A 22,140-nucleotide genomic window follows, 5' to 3' on the forward strand; every position below is an offset into this window, starting at 1 on the left:
GCATTTGCCTGAATGTGTGTTTTCCAGACACTTGAGTGTTCAGTGGCTTCATCAAAAGAACCTCTTGACAAGAATGGCTCTAGGGAGCCATATGAAACTGTATGGCTATGTAGCACTTCGCATTCATCCTCCAAAAGATGCTTCAGAGTATTCAGGAGTATAAATATAGCACCTGACTATAGCATCTTAAAGTAGCTGCATCTTTTCTTGGAATTGCATTATCCTGGGGAAAGATGGGGCTGCTATAAGAAGTTGAAGATATGTGCTATGTTCATCATACTCCTACACAGTCAGAAGCACTTTTTGAAGTCTGAATCCCAAGGACTTCCCAGCTCTATGAAATTGTGCAATAATATCTGAACTGGGAGGTTCATATATTTTCTATCGTACCTTTTTAGACCTTTTAGATACTTTACCATGCACACTAAACTGATCACACTAAACCGTAATGCCACTTCTTTGATGTTGACTCTGTTACTGCTTGACAGCTTGTTTATTATTTTACAGATAGATGTGTTAACGGCTCCTGAATGGCTCTCGGGGACTTACCAAAACATACATAAACATAAAATAAATACAGTCAGCACAATAAAGAATGAAACTCTAAAAAGCCTCAATAAAAGAAACATAAAAAAGTTCTCCTAGAATGTAATAAATTGATGACAAGTCTCATCTCCAATGACAGTTTGGTCCGCAATATAGGCCTTACAGTGAAAAAGCAGATTTGTCTAGTCATTTAAATGTATAAAAAGGCACTCTTGAAGATTTGAGAATGTGGAGCAGATTATACCAGAGTAGGTGGTCCTGCGGGTAACTTGGGGCCTAAGGCATGTAAGATTTATTGAATGAATATCACTATTGTGATCTATGTGAGTCTAATTGTGACTTACTGTGATGTGCAAACCCAACCTGTCAAAAAGTTCAGACTCCAAGTATCTGTGGAAAAGCATGTTTTAGTCATTCCTATAACATTTCCTTTGTTGCTTACAAATTCATTAAAATGCTTGGTGTTTGCGCTGCATGACTATTCTTTTTGCACTTCTGTTTGAGGCTGGATTTGTTGCCTAACCAAATAATAGGGTTCTAATGTTTTCATTGTCCAGACTCAGCCAGATTGAAGTTGAATGAAATTATGTGTTTATGTATTGTAAATACCAGCAGAAAGACTTGAAAATACGTAAAGACTATTTTACTATTAAAATAGTCCACTACACAGACTATTTTAAAACATATTACTAAAAATTACTAATTACTTATCCAAACAGACATTTGTATGGATAGTGAATGTGATAGCAATGTAATGGAATAGGAGACATTTAGTTGGTATATGTGAGTGTTTCATAGAAGTCATATAGAAAACTGCAAATAATTTGGTCCACGTGAATGTGGGCCATTTATTGGAGCTAAAAGCTTTGCTGTAATACTGCAAGTTGCCTATTGGTAGATCTTTTACAGCATTCCTACATTACAGAAAAAAATCCAGGAACCAAAAGTCTTATCTTCTGTCTTCCTATCAGTATCAGAGACTTCTCAATTTTCATCCCTGCAATCAGTTGTCAGTAAGCTTAACGTGTTTGGGCACTGGAGCGGGTAGTCTTGGTTGAGCAGCAATAACTATGTCTGTTCCCGAAGATAGTACATGGCATTATCTTTGAAAGGAGAGACTTATTCCAAGCCTCTGTTTATAATTCAGAATTGGAGTTGTCTCCTTTTCCACTCCATTTGTCAGTATCTATAACAGAGTCCCTTGATCCAGAGAGATGGTATTGGCTTTCTAGCTGCAGAATGACAGCATAGAAGAAATGGGCACATTGCTCTGGACTGCAATGGAGAAAAAGAGATTTAACCATTTCACATTCACATAAACACTGACTGGGCTGCTGGGGTAAAGATCTAATAATCAAATCCACAAATGAAAGCAAATCAAATACTGTAAGCAAATGTATTCTGTTTTTCCATCTCTTCACATGAGTCCAGGATCGCTTACATCAAAAGAGGTGGAGTTTTGCTCTGCTGAAGCCAGTCTCATAAATTGGTAGCATCTCAATGTGACAGAATCCTATTCACATATAAGTCTAGCTGCTGTCTGCTATTCCTTATGGCCTTCTGAAGATTATAGAATATACTTCCAAATGCATCTGCTTTGGATGCAGCTCAGGGCTATTTTTAAACAGCCTGGAATTGACTTTCCAGGCCTGATTTGCCAGCCTCTACTGCTTCAATGCAATGTAATTTCATGCTGCTTTGAGAGGCAGATGCATGTTTATTATATCTATAGTCTGCCTTCCCCACCCCCCCAAAGGTCAGTCAGGAGCACATAATTCTCACCCATACTATGAAGTTGGTAAGGCTGAAACGTTGACTGGCTCAACTGAGGATTTGAATCTTCACTGTACAGTAGGGCTGACTCTAGCCACATCCACGCAGCATTCTAACCCCATCACAAGAACATCCCATCAACCAGTCTCAAAACAATATGTTTTCATACCCCTGCCTGTATTTCAAGGCCAGTCTATATCTTGTGGCGGCCAATGCAAAACAAAGCCAAGCAAATACAAGTTTGAAAGGCTTTATTGATGTGTTGTAATAGCTGTGATACAGGTAAGTAATTCGCCAAATAGCACTTAAGACTTTGCTGGAGAAAATCTATGTGTGGTTGCTAAGAGTCAGTGACGACTTGACACACAATCAGAATTTAAAACTTAGAAAGTTAAAAGAGTCTGTAACTTGCCTTACAGCTTGAGCTGCAGTGATCTAGCAAAAGAAAGGCACAGCCAAAAGAGTTGTCTGTAACAATCAAGGGTTTGAGGGCCAGAGAATTCCACAAGTGGTCCAAATGCAGCAAGAGTGATAGCAACTGAGTCCTAGAGTCAGAGTCGTTTTCAACAGAGGCCTGGAGGCTCCCCGTACATAGAGCCCCAGCTGCTGCCATGGTTTGATGAGTGGTGCTGTTGACCTTTCAAGAAGATGTGTTGATGACTTTGTTTAGTTCTTTGTAGCTGCCACCATGTTCTTGGGCTTGGTGCCCTGCCAGAATCTGGTTCCTCGTACAAATCGGGTCTCACCGGCCCAGACTCATCAACTCTTAAGCTGCCACAGGTGTCTGATTGTCTGCTGGCTGGGCAGGCTGATGGTCTGTCTGTTGTGCCTCAAGGGGCAGAGTCAGCCTCCAGAGAAGGAGAGGCCAGTGGGTGGGAGCAAGAGGGAACGCTGATGCATCTCCTGTATCCCTGGGTCCAGAGGCAGCCCTGCTGGGACCCTTTTCTGCCAGCAAGGAGGTCTCCCCAGCAGATGTGAATGCTAGGGGGTGTGAAGGAATATAGACCGGACTTTGGGGATAGGGAAGGCATGAATGAGCCACCAATAGACGGCAGGTGGGGGTGAGGACTTTCAGAAAAGATAATATAGTCCCGAGAAAAAGGAAAGCAAAAAACTCAAAATGACCCCACCTTGATTTTGTAAATATATAGTGGGGCAGAAGAAACTTCAACAGGTTTTCAAGATTCTGGTATTCTAGCATACTACAAGAAAGAGCATTCCTGGAATCCCTGAAGTGCCTGTTTCTTGACCTGGGCAGCCTCAAGGGGCTGACATCAACATAGAGAGTTTTGTGTTAGTAGAAAGTCACAGTTCTATATAATCAGTTGTATTTTAGCAAATAGTTGATGTTGCACAAATAAATGTAATGAAACCTCTCACAAAGTGAGCAAAGTCATCAGCAACAACTGGACCCAAGCCAAACTGGATAATTTTAATTGGAAAAGAAGGAAATTAATGACCAACCATCACACACTACACCTAAGAAGTATCATTTACAGATTATACATACCAGAAATAGAGGTGGTAGAGAACTCTTGCAAATAAACTCTGGAAAAAGAAAAACAATGATTACCTCAGGAAAAATAAAGAGGAAAATTTTGGAAAATTGTAAGGAAAGACTCCTGAAAACAACAAAAACAATTAAAAGTGATTCAAGGTAGGATAATACCTATCAAAGCAAACAACTCCAAGGCCAGCATGCCCGTGATATTGAAGGAAAACCAGATCAACATCTAACGTGATGGTGTTTGAAATCTGGAACACTTACAGAAGAAACCGGGGAAACAATCATGGCAGCTCACTAACAAGCCCTGCAAGCCAATGCCACCAAAGCCAAAGCTATATTTCCAACACTGCCAAATGCCAAATACGTAGAACTGAGAGCAAAGCTGTAAATCATCTTACCAAAGGCTGTAATAAAATTACTGGGTGGCAAAAACTGTCCATTGGAATTTATGTAGAACATTTGGCATTACTCTTTGCAAAAACCACTGGGGTGATGTGCCTGAAAAAGTTTTGCAAAATGAGATCAAAATTTGGTGGGATTTCAGAATTCAAATGGGTAGGTACTTAGTAATGCAACAGATTACTGTTATGGAGAAGTAGAAAGTGTGGGTTGTTGATGTGCAACCCCTGGAGATAAACTGATGAAAAACAGCTGGAGAAAATAGCAAAATATCATGATCTACAAATAGAGGTTGAAAGATTTTAGAGGGAAAAGTCAATTCTCATACTCATTGTAAACCAATGAAAGGTAACAAACTTTTTTCTCTACATGGTGCTTCTCAAATACCTTTTGTAAGGATAAGTTTGCCTTAGAGACAACACCAAATGCTGGTCAGTAGGACCACTTTGCCTCTGTACCCCAGCACATCATGAAACAGCCAACCATCTGGAGTAGCGAATGTTGAACAAGATGAGGCAGATGAACAAGAGAACAAGCCTTTGGAAGAATGGACTGCCTTGAAGCAAGAACAGGTTACACCTGACTGTCAAGGTTATAGTTTTTTTCTCTGTAGTGGTCTGATTAATAGATGCATAGCTTAGGCATGGAGGGCAGTCTGGAGGAAAAAAAAGTTTCAACTCCTTAGAATTGCCTGCATCTGGGAGGGAGAGTGGGAGGTAGGAAGGAGGTGGGGTGTGGAGTTCTTCTAGGTTTGGCAGGAGTCGCTGCTGGATTGAGAGGTGACAAGATGTGGAGCAGAGGATGCAACAGCTGGGAGTGCCAGGAACCAGATGATCCATAGCCAGGGAGAAGAACCAGGAAGGAACCTGAATCAGCTGAAGCCAAAGAAGGAATCTGCAAAAAGCAGCAGAAGGGAAAATGTGGAAATATTAAAGGAGATATCTGAAGAATGGAGCCAGAAATTAGTAACTACAATATCAACGCTGTCAGTAATTACGTCTGCTTCTATGGATAGACTGTGTCTAAAAAATGTTAATGAAGGAATGACAGATGTGGAACAAATTTTTTCTGACAAGACAGAAAGTACAGAAAGTGGGACTACAAATGACAGGCCAAGGGAATGATTTGGAAAAGGATGATTTAACTGGATATACAAAAGAAACCAGCTGAAGTTTTAAAAATTAAAAGGAAAATACATATGATAAACTAAGAGAATGACCTGGAAAATGTTTTCTTATTGGATCTACAAAAGGGGCATGTTAAAGCCTTGAAGAAAGCTATGAGATGGGATAAAGAAGAATTGAAGAGAAATCAAATCCTGTGACAATATTTGATTGAATTAAAGATTCTACTGTTAGAAGTAAAAGGAAGGTATATAAAGTTGGTTTATTTGATCAAGGTTAAAATAAGACTTTTTTTTTTTTTTTGCAAAGTTATGGGAACCCTTTATGGACATTTTGCTGATATCAGGATTGAAAAGTTGATGTTTTATTATTTGGTTATAGATAAGAGATGGGATATGGGATGAAGAGGTATCTGTTTAACCTTACTTAAACTCTTAATAATAACAGTTATTAAATTTGTTTATATTTGTGATTAAAGTTGGAAGTCACTTCATTATATATTTCTTTTCTTTATTCTTTTCTTTTTTTTCTGTACTTTTTATTCTTTCTTTCCATTCTCTTCTCTTTCTCTAAGTTTAGTTTGTATTCATTTTTACTATTATAATTAAAATTCTTAATAAAAAGTTATTTAAAAAAAGATGAGTACTGACAAACTTGCTTCACTATAGGACCTAGAAATCATATCGATAAATGCTTTGGGGCCAAATGTAGAGCCTTGCTAACAACTATAACTGAAATGACTGCAGAAAAATTAAGTTCATCATATAAGATACGTGGAGCAAGGATGCCAGCTGAAGTCAATACTCTACCTGAATAGTGAGGAAGCTCATCAATCAAGATGTCAAGAAGGCATAGGAATCCACAAAGAAGCCAATAGGAAACATACCCCCGTTTTTCAAAAAAGCAAAAAATATTAAGAATTGTGGAGATTGCAAGCCAATGGGGAAGATAAACCTCAAGAAATTGGCAAATATTCTTGACAGAGAAAGTGAACCTGAAAAAGGCCAACACAATTGTGGGAATAAGGGTGCTGGAAGGCCACTGACCAGTCGTAAAAGTCAAGACCCGATCCAGAGGTCCCAGAGTGAGTGAAGAGGTAGACACATGGAATCGGAAATATATTTGAGTAGCTACACCAGTTCAAGAGAGCAGCCCTGAAAGAACCACAAAGAAAACTGAAAAACTCACTACATACCCCTAATGTGGCTCTTGCCGATTCCAGTGCTTTCTGCCCTATGCAGGAGGTTAATAATTTTGTCTGACATCCACAACTTGTCACAAATAAGCTAGTGTTCTTTAACTTTTCAAAGAAAAACAGGCATCTAACTCAATTTGACCCCAAGGCTCATTCCTCCATCTCGTTCTTTCTTTGTCCTCATTGGCTATCTGCTTCAAGAATAGAGCAAGGGTTGATTATGTACTTCTTAAAAGAATTTAAACTGAACAACAGTAATATTTTCTTCACACAAAGTTACTAATAAAGTTTTTAGACTGAAAGCTGTATTTGCTCTTCAAAATATATCCTTCCCCCACCCCCCAAAACATTGCTACTTACACACGTACTCCTTCAAACCTTTGGTGTCACCTAATGGACAGCCAAAGCAAGTGAGATGGTTGGACATTTTGCATAAGGAAAAGCAACTTGTAGTTCCTGCAAGGTTGGGAGTTTCTCCCATCCTTCAGGATAACCCCCAAAATGCACTGAGAAGGAATGTTGAAAATGCTGATTCTACTACTCAGCAAGTGCATCCCACCGACTCTTCTTTCTATGGGCTCCACTCATTCCCTAAAAGAAACAGGAGGGAATATAGATTTTTTAGGTGCTCAAAAACTTGGCAAACCTCCTTTTTCCATTCATACCATTTCAAGTATCTCTATGGAAACTGCTATTGTAGCAAGCTCCTGTAATGGTAGTGTTTTAAATTATTAAGCAGGGGTTTTAGATTTGAATAATAATTCTGATCGACATTACATTCTGTTTCTAATACAATTACTTGGAAAATTGTGGGCTGGGAAAATAAGAGAGAACCCCATAAAAATTCATTTATTAAGTATTTAAATCCTCCATTTTAACTTCAATATGAGCAACCCAAATCCAACATGATATTTGTAGATGGTCAAGTTATTATGAGAAATGAAAAGAGGACTGAGTTTATTATAACTCCATTGTTTCCCTGTTGTATTGATTTCTGTGTTAGGAAACCATTTGTTTTCTATATTAACCTGATAAGGGCAGACCAAGGGATTATAACTATCCAGTCAGAAAAGGAGATGAATAATCATCCTCCTGATCTTATCCTTCCTGACCCAGTTGGTGTTATCCTGGATAATCTAAACGGGGATTTGTGCGACCTGAAAAACCAAGAAATTAGTAATCTAATTTCTAATTTGTTGGGCTCAAGAAGGATAGGAGAAGTAACAGATAAATATGATCCAACCTCAGATAGCAGGAAATGCTATTCTGTCAACTTCTATAGACTCAGCAGCAAGGGAAACATCCCTCTTACAGAGACATTATGAACACAATATTGGGTTCCCTGGCAATGAACTGCTAAGAGTAAGGTCATGTAATTCAAGGAGCCCTGGTAACAGAGACAACCCATTAGATTCCATGGACTCACACTGAGAGATTGTATCCATTCGAGTTTGACAAAAGCCAAATGCTGTCATGGAATATAGCTGTCCTAACAGCCAGGAAACACGCTGAGACAAGGAACTGGTCTCTAATGTTTTATTGCTAGTACATAACAGGAATCCTAACAAACTAAAGAAGCATGGGAAAAACCCAGACATATAAACCCCAAAGGTTAAGGCGGTCCTGATCTGTGTCTCTTTGAATGGCTGACCAATTCCTCAGTGCTACGCATGCGCTTAACAGTCTGGATGGGAGCTCCCTGCTCGCCATCCTTACTCGTGACAATAGCTGAGTGGAATAGGAAGAAGAAAGATGGGGAGTTCCTAAGTTTTATTAATTTATGGGATATTTTATTATTTCAGGAAGCATGGAACCAAGCACAAATGAATGTAAATAGCTATGAAATGTATTCTGTGCATGCCTACTCAGTTAATAAATGTATGTCTAAGGCAGGACTAGCATGCTGCATTAGGTTGGCTCTAAATATAAAATGAATGAAATTACACTATTGTTTCAGAGTATTTAAATCTCAAAATATTTTGAGTTTGAAATGTTTTGCACTTACCCTACTAATCAGTCAATTATTGTACTGATTTATGCAAGTTTTCACATGGATATATAAGAAACAGGGAACGCAGAAATAGAAAACAATCAAGACTAAAAAACCTTGATGTATTTTATTTCACACTTTTCAAGAAATGAAAATACAGAAAAGATGCAGGGGAGACCCAGTGTGGTATAGAAGGGAAAGATGTAATTTGCCTAAACCACTTGACGCCATGCATTTGCACTAGAGCGGATCCTGCTTCTACCCAAGTTCTCATGCTGCTTTATGGGGTTCTAAAGAGAAGGCTTCAGGGGAGTTGTAGAGTAATCAGCAAATAATCTTACCTTCTTTCTCCCAAGGAAACCTTCACTGGACCAATGAAGTTTCCAGCAGCAGAAGGAAGAACTGGATAAAGCTGTATTGTTTTTTTTAAATTTCTCACTTGGTTTCCATTGATTTAAAAGCAACTGGCAGGGTTTTAAAATAAAGTAATACACCATTCCATACAAAGAACTAAATATAGAACCAGCCATTAAAAGACAAATGAACTAATTCTGCAGTTATGTTAACTCAGAGCATATATTCACTTTAATAAGCCAGTATTAAGCTTTACAGTCAGTAGGAAAAAGAGTTAAACAGGCTGCAAACTGCTGCTGACAATTCCTTGAGTGCTGCTGATTGCTGATCATTTCCTAATGGCTGTTGAATGTGTCTGGCTGGAGCACCCTCTGACCCTTCCCAACCTGCACGGTGCCTGTCATACACACCTTGCGCTTCCTCCCCAGCTTCCCCAATCCGTGCAGTACTACTCGCGTACACCCTTGCACCCTTGTGCACACTCCCCGACCCACGCAGCGCCTCTTGTGCACCCCCTCGCACCCTCGCTGACCCAGCAGCAGCCACTTACCTGCCTGCCAGCCTGGGACTTGCAACTTCCTGCTAGCTTCTCCACTGACTTTGATTGTGGGAAGCCGGCAGGAAGCTGCCTCGCCTAATGACCATGGGATTCAGTTAATGACAACAACTGGGACTTCAGGGATTGCTGTCGCTAAGCGATGCAGTTGCACTTTACTACCACATTGCTTAGCAACAGAAATTCCATTCCCAATTGTTTTCCTAGGTCAAGGATTACCTCCAGCCGTAGGGTGCAACATAATTTCTCCCTCAGCCTGAGTTCTAGTCATTTTTCAGCCCCCTTGGTTTGGTTGCCTTGGTTGCTGGCTGGTGTTTTCTAGACTTCTTGCAAGTTTCTCTTGCCTCTGACCTGAGCTACTGTGGAGATTTTTGGCATCTTCCAGTTTCAGCTTGAAGGAGGGGAAGTTTGTTACAAAGCTGTTAGTGCTGCTTTAGAGGTTAGCATGGCTTCAGGGCTCTGCCTCTCTGCTCAGTTTGCTTCTTCTGTGCCTCCAGTTGCCCATTATTCACAGGCTCCAGTCCCACCCACTCACTAAGCCAGATTCTTTCTGGGAATCTTGTGTCTTGCTCTGCTCCGATTTGCAATTTTGCTTGCAGCATTCTCCTTTCTCATTTTCTCCAACATTCACACTTGCAACAGGCAATTTCAATTATCCTGACATCTGCTGGAAGCCTAAATCTGCCAAGTCAGATATCCAACACATTCTTGTCCTCTTTTGCTGATAACTTGTCAAGGTGGAAGAAAGAATGGATGGTGGTGGTGGCAATGGTGATGTCTGCCATCCTGAATTTAATCCTTCTCATCAAGGAGGTGTGGGTTGAAAAATTGGTGACTAATACCTTGGGGGGAAGTGGTTTTTTTATCCTTGAATTCATGACATCAGTGGAGGAACTGAGAGGAATCAGACCAGTATACTGGATTTCACAAGAACAGATTCTGACATACTCCAAGGGAAGATAGATCAGATTCAGTGGCTTGGAGGAATACAACCAGGAAGAGTGGGAAATCCTATTAATACACTGAAGGTGCAATTGCAAAGAACCTAACAAGAAAGAAAATGGGAGGAATTTGAAAGAGGCTACTGGGGGCGCATGCAGAGCTTTCTAAGATGCTGAAGAAGAAAAAGGGGATGTACAGGGAATGGAACCAGGGGAGCATTACCACAGATAATGTGTGTGGTAGTCTGCAGAAACAACAGAAACTGTCAGGCTAAGTCTGAGAACAAGCTGAGGCTTGCAAGAGATACTTAAAAACAATGAAAAAAGATACTTGGGTTATGTTGGAAGAAAAAGGAAAGCCAAAGAGGATGTAGGTGTATTGCAAGGAGAAAGTGGTGAGTTGATAATGAGTGGTGGGAGGGCAACATTCATTGACATTTATTTTGAAACTGTCTTCTCTCTCAAAGGAAACGGAGCCTTAGCTGGTTGTCATTACACTGTTGGGGGGGAGGAAGTGGCTGCATCTTAGGTTAGGCAAGGAAAGGGTATGAGAGAACTTCGCTATCTTGACTGAATTTGCATCTCCAGGGCTTACATGGATTGTAGCCTAAGGTACTGAAGGAACAGCCACAGTGACTGCAGAATGGCTCTTGGTAATCTTTGAGAACTCCTGGAGGACTGGCAAGGTCCCAGAAGATTGTAGGAGAACAAATCTTGTCCCCATCTTCAAGAAGGTGAAGGAGGAGGATCAAGGAAACTGTCAACCTGTCAACCTGGCTTCTATACTGGATGAAGCCCTCAAACAGATTATCAGTTAATGGGTTTGTGATCCCTTGGATAAGCATGATGCAAACCAAGCACCAGGATAGGTGTGTCATAAAGAAATGCCTAACCTTATCTCCTTTGATAACTATCTTAGTAAACCAATGCCATGGGCATCCAGCACATGAATCTCAGTAAAGCCTTTGACAAAATGCCTCACAACATTCTCCTTAAAAATGGTAAAATATGGGCTACACAATATGACCATTAGACTCATTATTGGCTGACTGACTGCATTTGAAGAGGACTCATTAATAACTTTACTTTAGCTTGAAGGGAAGTATTGAGTGGAGGGCTCTATGTGCTCTTCAACATTTTTATCGGTGACTTGGAGGGGAGGGTTGAGGGGCTGCTTATCAAGTTTGCAGTTGACACAATGCTGGAAGGGATGGCTACACTAGAGGGGAGAGTGAATGTTCAAAAAGATCCAGATCGACTTAAGCAATGGATCGAAATTCATATGATGGAATTAAGAAAGAGTGTTCTGCATCTCAGGAGGGGAACATCTGCCTTGGCAATAATCCATGTAAAAAGGATCTGGATGTTCTTGCAGACCACAAGTTAAACATGAGCCAGAGGTACGATGCAGCTGCTGGAAAAATAAATGCTGTGTTGGGGTGCACTTACAGGACCACAGAATCCAGATCATGGGAGGTAATTGTTCTGTTCTACTCTGCCCTGTTGCATTCAGTTCTGGGCACAAGTCAAAAAGTATACATTGGAGCAAGTTCAGTAACAACTGAGAGTAAATATGATAGCAGTCTTCTAATATCCAAAATATACCTCTTATGTAATATATTGGCTAAAACTACAAGAAAGTTGGTTTGGGCTAGATGTCAGGAAAAATTTCCTGACTCTATTAGCTGTCAGCATGTTTACAGGTTGCCACATTAGGTGGTGAGTTTTCTTTTACTGGAGGTCTTCAACAAAAGCTGGATGGGCATTTGTCAGAGACACTTGAGTGAACTCCATACTAAAAGTTAACCATGGCTGTTTTTTTTTATGTAATGAACCCCCCCCCCCACACACAAATTATTAAAATGATCTTATTAAAGTTAGTTGATTTACAGTAACATAGGACACAATATTAACTCTTTTTATAATATTAGGTCTCATTCAGAACAATTAAACTTTTAGCACAAGTGTCCCAAAGAGTTCCCTTGTAGGAATACTATATAATATTAGATTTCTATAGGAGTATTTTCCTTAACAATCAGAAAATGCCAGAGATTCTGACTCACAGTCTGAAGTTGGTGCAAGTGTTTCATTTTGTCATGTGGTGTTTTATTTATTAAGAAAACAAATGTCTGAGAAGGACAAAAGAAATGCTACATGCAGGTTGATAGAGGAGACAATTGGTGTGTATGAAGTTGCATCCATACACTGCATTCCCATTGGGACATTTCCATCAGGGCAGTCACATGCAGGGAACGGCCACTCATTAAAGGTCTGCAAAATACTTCTAGGTAAATAGACTAGCAATCAAGGCAGCAGTGTTTTAATGCTTTAAGTGAGTGCATGTATATGTAATTGATGCAAAACAATGTTTAAAACAAAATTTCAGTTTATTTTCACATGCTGAATTCTGGATAAAGAGAGCTCTGCCTTTATCAGATTATCTTATTGTGGCAAACCTAATATGCAGCATCAAATACAGTACTAAAATGCGTGCTGTAAAGCTACTGTTGAGCTTTATTAAAGTGTGTTGCAGTTCCAGTCTCCTCTGCAATTGGCACAAAATCCTAACTCAGAATTGCTCTAATAAAAATCCCTAAATCTGTATAAACTGCATTTGGAATAAGAATTTATGGGGTAAGGAAGTTCAAAAGTTATCTAAAGTAAATCCAGTATAAAATGGACCTCTGTTTATTCTATAAATCTGTTTTTATTAAAACCCTCAAATTAAAATAGTGAAAAGGAATCACTTTGTACAAACAGAAAACTGCTCAGTGGTGTTATTGATAGCATGATATTTTTATACAGAACATGATTGTATTATAGCTTTTATATCAGAAGGACTTCAGCTTTGCATAAATAAAACTCAGGAGAATGGAACATTTATTACTTGAATCCTGAACATTGTACAGCAGAAATAGTAAGACTACAGGAGATAAAACTCAAGACAGCAACCTTTTTAAAAACCAAAACAAAGCCAAATATACTAGCTGGATTAGAGATAACACCATAACATGAATGACACTGGATTTTCTTTGTTTCTAAACAGTAAGACTTTGAGCTAAACATGAATCCCAGACCCTGAATGCCTAACCAAAAGTATTACTCTGTTTACTCAGAATTGGGTCTTTCTGTTGTCAGTGGGGCTTTGTCTCTAGCACATGTGCAGCAAAACACATCTATGGGCATGTTTGCTGACTGCAGCATGCTGTATAATGCAGGAGTCAAAAACCTAAATGTTAGAAAGTATTTCTAAAATTGTAAACAGTTATTATCTTACATTATTTGGACCAAATTAATTTAAACGAAGGAGTCTGCTTCTTCCACATGAACAAAGCATACTTGTTTCAGTAAAAGCAACATTTTTTTAATGAACAATATGTGCTTATGTACCATAGTATGAGCCACGAGACCACTTATTACTAGGAAAGTGTGAATTGTTCCAACACAGAACAGCCAGTTGCAGGCTGTCAGTGTTTGGGGGAGGGGGCAGGAAAGATGCACACCTCTATTTATTATATACTGAAATGTATTATCATCAAATAAGCACAAGATGCATATATAGTAATTGAAACTTGAGTATCCCAATACTCAAAATCAAAAAAGCCCTGAGGTGTCATGCTCCTCCTGGGGGATTTCTTGGCAGGATTTTCTGATTTTTGAATCCTCCCAAAGTCTCAACTTCTACCAGGAGGTATATGAGGTACTGGCAGAAGAAAATATATCCACCCAAGCACAGAAATACTTCTTGATTTTTTTTAAAAAAAGATAATTTTTCTAGTCCAGTCATTGCATTTAAACAAACAGGTCAGACAAGCTCATGTTGTTGTTGCAGATATTTTGAAGTGTAGGTATCTTTCCTGTTACCTATTGCATTTTTCCCTAATTAACTCCCACCTATATTTAAACATTTCTTCTTTAATGCTAAAGTGGTTGCTGCAACTAAACAAAACAAAGCTATTTAAATACTAAATGTAAACAAAGTGGATTCTCAGTGTCAAATACAAAATAAATCAAAGCAGCATTTAATGAAAATAAAGGCTTTGAGCAATTTCCATCTCCATGCCCAGAACAGAAACCACATTCAGATACAACATGCCAAAGCTTCGGTGTAATCACTATCAAGGAGATGTTTCTGGCTGCCACAGCACCAGCACCATTAGAATCACAAGCTGGCCTGAACTTATAATTGATTGATGTGTGAGCCATGCAAAAGAAACCCACCTTCAGAAACAGTGGACAACAGCTAAGATTTTAAAGCTTTAAAATCAGCATTTGAAACCTGGGTTTAAATGAGCAACGCACAATATTGAGCCAGCAAAGATTGAAAATGGGATTGTATCACTTTTTCTGTATGTGCAGGGGTGTGTGTGTGTGTGTGTGAGGGAGAGAGACAGACAGAGAGAGTGCTTTACTACAAAATAATATTCCTTAATTTAAGGAACCTTAAATTGTGCTGGCATCTGTAGCATGAACACTTGTTGTTAGACACTGCTGCATGCAAACGCTGAAGGGAAGCCAGGAAGTGCCAGAGTATGGAGCATTCATAAAGAGTTACTTGGTTTTACAAAAAAGGGGTCTGCAAGCTGCATCACGGTATACATAACTGGCAAGTGCCTCATCCACGTGTATATCATCTAAAAGGATCACTACCAAAGCAGAATTTGTACCAATTCCCCACCTCCATAACATATGCTTGGAAAACATCTAAACCAGATCCAAAGACAGGAATACAATTTTAATTAAACTTTTGACATTAACAAGACAAAAATCAATCTGTGCATTTTAAAAAATCTGTACATTTCAAAAAGGCAGCATTACTTATATTCAAGGAAAATTTGAGAAACAGCTGCCATCCCAGTGATCCAATACTGTTATATTTTAATGCATGTATTTTGCAAGCTTGCAGACACAGGACTACCCAATCACAGTTGGCACACAGCAGTCAGTAAGATGGGAAAAACAAATAATACAGAAAAGCTTCATTTGCAATTATTTTTTGTTTCTGCGCATCACGCAGGTGGGAGGAACAACGAAAGATATGCAAGTGTTCTCAGCACAGGCCCACAAATCTTTGCTGGTGCATATAGCTGCTCACTGATTTCCAGTAATTGACAATTCACTTGACAGCTAGCACAGAACAAGTTTTTTCAAAGCTACATTAAAATTCTTTTAAGAGAAGATGGTGCCAAAAGCAGAATCTTCTGGAGTAGGGGAAAATACAGCTTAACAGCACAGTCTTGTTATCTGTGAGCATATTTACTTTTTCTGCTAGGTTAGGCACTTCAGGACTGATGAGCTACGTTTGCAGTGCAAAATTAACCCATTCTAATGCTGCCCTGTGTGAACATCCATAAGCCAGCAGCAGATTACCAATCAGGCAGTGAGTCACCAACTTTGTAGGAAGTCACAGAGGTGGCTGAGAAGTCATTTCCTGCTATTTTTGTTTGTTTGTTTAAACTTTAGTGGCCCAACTGCAGTCAGGATTGGGAGAGGCTTCTCAACCCCATCCCTTTTCTGTCCATTTTACCCTGTGTGGCTGCAGTGTGTTAGGGGCAGAGAGAATAAAAATAAGTAAAATAATTAGGAGGAAGTTCCTAGAATGGCCCTGACAGTGCTGGCAGCATGAAGAGACATTTAACCCTCTCTTCCATGGCCACACTATAGCACTGACTTGGAATACCTAGTTTAACGCAAAACCAATGTGGGACAAGTGGATAGGGTTACCAATCTGTTATCCACCTCTCCACCACCACCACCCCTTCCCCTCTTTCAGAATGTCATGCAAACAGTCCTTGACATCATGGGAGAAAAGTCCTAACACATGCAAGCTCTTTCCTACTCTTAACATAAACTAGTATTACCCACTGAATAAGCCCAATCAAATGGACAATCATGTTAACACACCTCTGCTCCTTTCTTCTACAAAGTCCTTTGATTCTGGCAAGGATAATTAAACTCTATATAGTGAGAGTGTCATTAAGACCGTGACAGAGGGCAATGTTTACTTGCTAGGAGGTCCTGGGCCTTTGAAAAAGAGTACTTTCTAGCTCTGGCAAAGTCGTCTTAGTCCTACTCATTCATAAACTTCACCTTTTAGCCATGTAACTTCTTGCCTGGGAATACTTGTGGACCAGAGGGGGAGAGGGGGAGAAGCAAGCAAGAGAACAGTGAGATTCATTATGCAAACACCAACATGCTTAGAAGGTTTTCCTTATGTGGTCTCTAACAGTGAAAATACTGGCAGGAATTTTCAGGAAGGCTGGGAAAAAATAAGATGAAAGCTCCTCTCTATAAAGGGCTCTTTAAATCCATTTTGAAATTATGAGAAGAAAATATTATATTTAAAAGAGTGTTCTTCTGCCTTAGTAGCTGGGCAGGCAAATTTTTTTGTCTTTGCAATATTTAAAACATTTTACTGTTTTATTCTACAGGAATGAAACCTCTCAAGTGGAATTATTCCCTCCTATCAGTGATTGCTCCAGATACTGAAGTAAACATGGATAAAATGCTTGCCTTCATTCTCAGTGGTGTGCAACTCCATGCAAAGAAGAACAACAACAACCAAGTAGGGGGATGAATTGGGATAATAAATAATGGGAAGTAGAAAGCATGCAAGCATAATACATTTTATCCCATTTTTCCTTCACAAGAACTTTGCTGATGTACCATTAGGATAAATGAGTATTACCTGTCCAAGCTTTCATTGCGAGTATTATACCTGAGCCAGGGTTTATTATTTATTTAAAACTTTTAAATACCGTATACTCCCTTAACAGTACTGAATCCTATTTTTCCAAGTCCAACACTTCATTTAGTACATTGTATTAGAGGAGACATCAAGAGAAATGGCAGTAACAAAACTAAGAGTATGTTGGGGCAAGGGGTGCTGGTATGCAAACTGTAGTGATTTGCTACTTTGCTGTATTTTCTTGGAATAACCCAAGGAAAGTAATTATTATTCCTAATAGTCAAACCTGGAACTGAGGCTGAATTAATACAGCTTGCCCAGTGTGATTCAAGGCTCTGCTCATACTTTCATTCAAGTCTCTGAGGTCCACTTCCTGCGTTAAATAAGAATACAGCTTTCTTCCCATTTTTAAGCAGTGGTAGGCATGCTAAACATTAGCTTAGTTATCTGCTGAAGAGACACTCTGCCATGGCTCCTTGAAAATCTATCTGGCACCCATCCTTTGGAAAAAAAACCACCTTAAAATTAATTAGAAGAGTTTAAATAAAATGAATGATAAAAATCAACATTAGATATTTATGCATAGAAAACTGATTTAAAGGAAGTTTTTTTTTCCTTAGGCTTAAGCATTATGCAGTTAGTAAGCTTAATACACAGCTGTGGGAAGTACAAACCACAAACAAATTAAAGAAGCCACAACCCCACAGAGGCTAAGCTGATGTAGTCAGCACTGGGTCCAGTATCAAGACCTTCTATTCCTTACCAATTTTCTGCAAGTGAAAAACCATTTTGTCATATTCAGCAGATTTCACTCTGTGTTTCTTACAGATGAGCTCACCAGGTTTTTATCCTTACATATATTGTCTTGCATATCTGCTGATATATTTGTTGAATCATTTTTATTCTCACATGAATCTTTTTCTATATCTTCCAAATGTTTGCAGTCTTGGCTAACATTTTCCTTGTTTTTGCCTTTATGTTTTTTAAAATGGGAAATAGTTTCCTTCTGATTCAAAGGCTCAGCAATGTCCACTTTAGAGTTGTGACATTCAGCACTGCTGTTCTTTACCATACTGCTCTGCTTAACAACTTCAGGGGGGCTGTGTTTCTTACTCTGATCACTATCTGTACCATTTTTAATATGCTCTGTCTTTTTCTCGTCGTTAGTTTTATTCCTTGAGTTACAAATTTCAGATACATTCTTGAAATCCTTTGTCTTTTTATGTTTACAAGTAGAGCTGTTGCAAAGGGACACTGGCGAAGCCGGCTTTTTACTTGGTTTGCTTCCCTCCAACTTCTGCTTCCTTGGTGGCCCCCATATGAAATGGTCAGCGGGTGTGTAGTGCTGTTGGGCGAACCGTAGAAGTTTCCTCCTCTCTCTTCGATCTCTAATGGTATACACAAAATATTCCAAAGCACTCTGCTTAATGTTGGGGATTGTTTCTTCCACAAGAGCCTCATGAAGAATCAATTTTACAAGAGGAGGCTTGAAACTCTCATAACCAAGTTCACCAAGGCTCTTCAGAATTCGGGTGATTCTCAGATAATTATGTTGGGATCTGCAAAGAAAGATAAACCAGACTCAAGAGGACAGGAAGAAAAATAATTATCTCAGAGAAAAAACGTAGCTGAAAATCATCACTACTTGTCCCCTTGACGAAAGGAGGACAGGGTATCAAGTATCAATCAGGTCTCACCCTGATAGCTAGATTGCAATATCTGTTATACATGTGATGGAATATAAAAGCTGACAAAAATAGCATTCCTATCTTGAACCCTCCTGACTGATTGACTGATGGCCACAGACCAATAAACAACAAAAAGAGAACATAAAAAGTACATGGTAAACTAGACCTGAAACAGTTAGTAGTAAAAAGGGGATAACCAAGGGAATTTCTACAAGCTATAGCTATTGCTAAAAACTTGGCAATCTTTTTAGTGGTTGCCATATTTGGTCTTGTAGGAGGAAGTCTGTAACCTGTTCGTCAAATGACTAAGATTTCTGACAATCAGGTTTTTGCCAAAAGCTCCAAGTGATATAACAAACAATTTAACAGACAATAACTTACTGACTCAACCTCTGTATCTGAACATATACAAATGCGGTTATCATATGGAAGACTAATGTATCTGCCTGTTATAATGGGTAATGCATCAATTTAGGCCAACATAAAAAAACTCCTGTGAGGAACATGTAAGATGTTATAAAATTATCTAGGGATTGTCCAAGAGGGACCAACAGTTGCATGATAATGAAAATGAGTAACTTTAGCCCTGTCATTTTGAAGAGCTAAAGCCCAAATCCTCCATTTACATTCAGCCAAGGCCTTATCTGGTCCAAAGAATGATATAGCAGGGAGAGAAAAGCCACAATATGCCAAATCAGAGTCAATTTGCTTCCCTACGGGTGCTCCCCAGAACATTATTTTCAACCAGAATCTGAGATGGCAAAGTCTGAGGCAGGCCCCAAAGGAGATATAGCCAAGCTCTAATCAAATAAGGGCTTTTGAGGTTGAGGGAGGAATGTGAAGGCTAGTTTTTAGAAGTCTAGACTGAATAGCTTCCAAGAGAAAGGTGTCCTTCTAAACACATAGCTGGGCACCATATAGCAGCAAGCCCAGAATCGTGGCTTTATATAATTTAATTGCTGCATATTTAAGAATCGCTTTGGGGGCTCTTATACAGCATTGATGTAATTAATTATTCCAACAGTGGAACGTTGGAAATACCGTAGATGCCTAGATAGTTACATACCAAGTCCTTAATTTGGTCAAATGTTCTATTATTAATTTTCCATCTAATTAGAGACTGAAAGCACTTTATAGAGAAGACTAAAACCTTATTTTTGAACAGTTAATTTCAAGAAATTTCCTAAAGCAGAAGACACCAAAGCTGCCAAGCATCTATACAGCCCATTTGTGTTACGGATAGGATGGCTGCATGATCTACAGAAATAAGAATGGAAATAGATTAAAGGGCAAGAGTTGGAGGATAAAACTCTAACCCAGCAAGGACCGTGACTATGACATTAATATAGAAATTAAACAATAAAGTATAGAGATAGGAGCAGTTAAACTGGATGCTTCTGGAGAACATCCTGATCCCTGAACAGACAGAATTAAGATCAGGATAGGTCAGTGTCGAATTCTACACCATTTAGCTGAGAAATACTTTAGCCCAGGGTTTATCAACCAGGGTTCTGTGGAACCTTAGGGTTCTGCGAGAGGTCACTAGGAGTTCCCTGGGAGATCACAATTTACTTAAAAAATAATTTCAAATTTGGGCAACTTCACATTAAATTCATTCTTTATTTTCAGTTCAAGAACACTGTTAATGCATATATACAGGCCTACACATGAAATAAATATAATAATTTCGTAACTTCTAGCCTATATTTGAGCCTGAAGGTGCTGAGGCTTGAAAAATATTTCAAAGGTTCCTCCGGGTCAAAAAGTTGAGAAAAGTTGCTTTAGCCCTTCTAAAAGGGCCTTTTAAGCTGTTCCTGAGTCAAGGATAGCCTTTTACTATATTCTTGCTAAGAATCGGAGAAAATTAGCTTCAACATCCATTGACTGTTGCCTTCTCTCTGATATGTATCACCTCTTGAACCTGCCTTCCAACATTTGCTTATCCTAGAAATAGTCCTTCAGCAAAGGATCGTTACCTTGTCGTGGTGCTGGAGGTTGAGCACCTCAATGATGCCATGAGCTAAACCGTGAAGGGCCACCCAAGACAGGAAGGTCATGACAGGGAGGTCAGACTAAATGAGATCCCTGGGGAAGGTAATGGCAACCCACCCCAGTATTCTTGCCGTGAAAACTAAATGGATCAGTACAACCAGAGATGTGTCGGTATACCATCGGAAGATGAGACCCCCAGGTCGGAAGATGGTCAAAATGCTACTGGGGAGGAACAGAGGATGAGCTCAACTAGCCCCAGACGTGATGACGCAGCTAGCTCAAAGCCGAAAGGACGGCTAGCGGCCGACGGTGCTGGCGGTGAACGGCGAATCCGATGTTCTAAGGATCAACACACCATTGGAACCTGGAATGTAAGATCTATGAGCCAGGGCAAATTGGATGTGGTTATTGGTGAGCTGTCAAGATTAAAGATAGACATTTTGGGCGTCAGTGAACTGAAATGGACTGGAATGGGCCACTTCACATCAAATGACCACCAGATCTACTACTGTGGACAAGAGGACCACAGAAGAAATGGAGTAGCCTTCATAATTAATAGTAAAGTGGCTAAAGCAGTGCTTGGATACAATCCAAAAAACGATAGAATGATCTCAATTCGAATTGAGGGCAAGCCATCTAACATCAGAGTGATCCAAATATACAACCCAACCACAGATGCTGAAGAAGCTGAAGTAGAGCAGTTCTATGAGGATCTGCAGCACCTACTGGACAATACGCCTAAAAGAGACGTTATTTTTATCACAGGAGACTAGAATGCTAAAGTGGGCAGTCAAATGACACCTGGAATTACAGGTAAGCATGGCCTGGGAGAACAAAATGAAGCAGGACATAGGCTGATAGAATTTTGCCAAGACAACTCACTCTTCATAACAAACACTCTCTTCCAACAACCTAAGAGACGGCTTTATACATGGACTTCACCAGATGGACAACACCAAAATCAGATTGACTACATCCTTTGCAGCCAAAGGTGGCGGACATCTATACAGTCGGTAAAAACAAGACCTGGAGCTGACTGTAGTTCAGATCATGAACTTCTTCTTGCACAATTTAGGATCAGACTAAAGAGATTAGGGAAGACCCACAGATCAGCTAGATATGAGCTCACTAATATTCCTAAGGAATATGCAGTGGAGGTGAAGAATCAATTTAAGGGACTGGACTTAGTAGATAGGGTCCCGGAAGAACTCTGGACAGAAGTTCGCAACGTTGTTCAGGAGGCGGCAACAAAATACATCCCAAAGAAAGAGAAAACCAAGAAGGCAAAGTGGCTGTCTGCTGAGACACTAGAAGTAGCCCAAGAAAGAAGGAAAGCAAAAGGCAACAGTGATAGGGGGAGATATGCCCAATTAAATGCAAAATTCCA

At 39.5% G+C, this 22,140-nt stretch overlaps 1 protein-coding gene across 2 annotated transcripts in view; it reads right to left on the reverse strand.

The window, feature by feature from the left end:
* Positions 1 to 15,105: 15,105 nt before the first annotated feature.
* The window catches only part of OGFRL1 (opioid growth factor receptor like 1), a 31,422-nt gene continuing 24,387 nt past the window's right edge, over positions 15,106 to 22,140 (reverse strand). For both annotated transcript variants that reach the window (XM_063313242.1, XM_063313233.1), the window contains exon 7: positions 15,106 to 18,632. In XM_063313242.1, coding sequence (XP_063169312.1) covers positions 17,882 to 18,632 — 751 coding nt within the window. In that variant the 3' untranslated portion in view covers positions 15,106 to 17,881. The remainder of the gene's footprint in view (positions 18,633 to 22,140) is intronic.

The sequence above is a fragment of the Candoia aspera genome, chromosome 1, assembly GCF_035149785.1.
Source record: "Candoia aspera isolate rCanAsp1 chromosome 1, rCanAsp1.hap2, whole genome shotgun sequence".
In the NCBI taxonomy this organism is placed as follows: Eukaryota; Metazoa; Chordata; class Lepidosauria; order Squamata; family Boidae; genus Candoia; species Candoia aspera.